At 31.0% G+C, this 2,582-nt stretch overlaps 1 protein-coding gene across 1 annotated transcript; it reads right to left on the bottom strand.

Annotated features, from left to right (window-relative positions):
• Nucleotides 1-1,378: 1,378 nt before the first annotated feature.
• On the bottom strand, nt 1,379-2,326 carry LOC145131403 (uncharacterized). Its single transcript, XM_079066091.1, has one exon. It carries the CDS (start codon nt 2,324-2,326, stop codon nt 1,379-1,381), a length of 948 nt encoding a protein of 315 aa, XP_078922217.1.
• Between the last annotated feature and the right edge of the window lie 256 nt (nt 2,327-2,582).

Below are 2,582 nucleotides of genomic sequence, written 5' to 3'. Positions count from 1 at the left end.
TTAATGAAAAAGTCAAATAAGATGATGATAAGATTTTGAATGGGTCAAAGTTTGACCAAGTGTACTTCATATCCATTTGAATCGGTCTAATACGATGTACACGTTATAAAGCATTTCATATAAACTATAAAAGGCACATTGATCTAGCATTCGTCTATCATGAATGCCTAGACATTGACCGCAAAACCTTGGTTCTCTCTCATGCTCGCTGTCTCCTCCTTTGGTTTTTCTTTCTACTAAAATCGAATGAGCCAAAAATGTTTCACGTTTAATCCTAGCCCAGGTATAAGAAATCTCTATCTGTTCCTCATTTTGTTTAACAAATTTTTTATGTCATTTTGTTGATCCGCACTCGTCGCTTTGCGCGGGTAAACGGCTAGTATATATATATATATATATATATATATATATATATATATATATATATATATATATATATATATATATATATATATATATATATATATATATATATATTAGGTTACAACCCATGGAATCCACGGGTAAAAAATTTGTAAAAAAAATTATATTATTAATAAGAATTATTTTTGTTTCACATTTTTATATTTATTATTTAAAATTAATATTAATATATATTTGTAAAAAAGTATACAAATTTGAATAGATGTTAAAGAGAAACACAAGCAACCATTGGAAAAGGTAGATATGAAGATAACTAAAATGGAACTTTGAATATTTGAATGCTTTATGAAATGCGAGGGCAAATCAGTATTTTTTGATTTGAGGGAGCAAACAATAAACACCATGTGACATGTATTAAAGTGTGAAAATGAAATATCAAAACAAAATCAATATTATGGATTGCAATTGTATATAAAAAATAAAATATTAAAAAATGTAATAAAAAATTAAAAAAACACAATTGTTTTAATTTAAACACTACGAAGCATTTATAAATTTCTAAAAACTTCCTTATACACAACATTGGAAGTTTTGTTTGTAAGTCTACAATCCTTATCTAAAATTAACAATTTCAATCCTTCTATACTTTGAACTCTAGATAAGACAACATACAACTGTCCATGTGAAAAAACAGGATCTTTGAGATACAGACCAACCTTTGATAGCGACTGCCCCTGACTTTTATTAATTGTCATTGCAAAACATACATCCAAAGGAAATTGTCTTCTTTGAAATTTGAAGGGAATTTTTTTTTCAGATGGACTTAAAGACATTCTTGGAATAAAGGTTTGTTTTCCAATATTAGTTCCAGATATGATAATTGCCTCAATAACACGTTTGCCCAGAGATTTCACTTATAGTCTGGTGTCGTTACATAATCCATTTTTTTTATCAATGTTTCTTAGTAACATAACTGGAACACCGACTTTTAAAATTAACCTGTGATTTGGCAAACCTATACTTTAAGACCATTTAAAATATCTGGGGAGTATAAATTGGGATCAAAATGATCATGAACAAACTCTGATTGGCAAAGACTATCTGAACTTAAATATTCTACTTCGTCTCCGGGAAACAATGCTAACAAACGATCATTGATTTGTTGGACAACTTCATTTTTCGGAGCTAGTATAGCTCTTTCTTGAAAATAACTCATAACGTTGAATTTTTTCAAGATTGAAGGATATACAAACTCAATTAATGAACCTATAGGATCATGTGGATCATTAATAAGAATATCATCCAGAACATCAATAATCGCTTCACCATCGTTCGAACCACCAACTTTTCCTTCTCCTATATCCAAAAGCCAGTTTGCAAAACTTTGTATTTTTCGAATATCAGATGGTTCCCTTCCAACGGTTAGTCTCATGTTTATTGTTAATCTATGGACTTTGCATTGTTGCCATATATATGAAGAACTTAAAGAAGCATTAACAATATTTTGTCTACTGCCTCCTTGAACAACAGGTAGAATCTGTCTGAAGTCTCCTCCAAAAACAATCGCTTTCCCTCCAAATGGAATTTTTGAGTTGCTCGACTTATCAAACTTACATACATCTTTCAGAGCTCGATCTAAAGCTTCAAATGCATGCTTGTGGACCATAGGTGCTTCATCCCAGATAATGAATGAGCTTTTTCTTACTAATCTGGCGAGTTCACTATCAGGCGGTATCTTACAAACAGAATCCTCCGTAAGATTCAATGGAATTATAAACCGAGAGTGTGCTGTCCTACCTCTAGGCAATAATAACGATGCAATACCACTTGAAGCAACATTTAAAACTATATCACCTTTACATCTAATTGCTGCAGATATCGTCTTCCAAAGAAAGGTTTTGCCTGTTCCACCATATCTATACACAAAAAAAACACCTCCTTTCTTATCATTGACTGTAGTCATGATATCAATAAAAATATTTCACTGCTCGTTTGTTAATGCATGAAACATTCGATCAAACTCTTTCTTTAAAATGGGTATGTCATAGTCTAGCTCCTCCATGATAAGACGATTTGTCGAAGAAGAAACTATATCAGAATCAGGGTAAGGCATTTTGTTATAATTTTTAAGACTGGTGTTGTTACGAAGTAAAATCTATTCGATCTCAAACAAAGTCAGGTTTTTAAGTTGATCCTCATTGAGTGTTAAACCTGTAAAA

The sequence above is a fragment of the Lactuca virosa genome, chromosome 8, assembly GCF_052849685.1.
Source record: "Lactuca virosa cultivar CGN04683 chromosome 8, Lactuca_virosa_CGN04683_v6, whole genome shotgun sequence".
Classification (NCBI taxonomy): Eukaryota; Viridiplantae; Streptophyta; class Magnoliopsida; order Asterales; family Asteraceae; genus Lactuca; species Lactuca virosa.
The sequence above is the reverse complement of the archived record's forward strand: the minus strand, read 5'-3'. Positions and strand labels throughout refer to the sequence as shown.

Coding starts and splice junctions, on each gene's coding strand:
- LOC145131403 (XM_079066091.1), bottom strand. CDS start 2,326: ATGACTACAGTCAATGATAAGAAAGGAGGTGTTTTTTTTGTGTATAGA.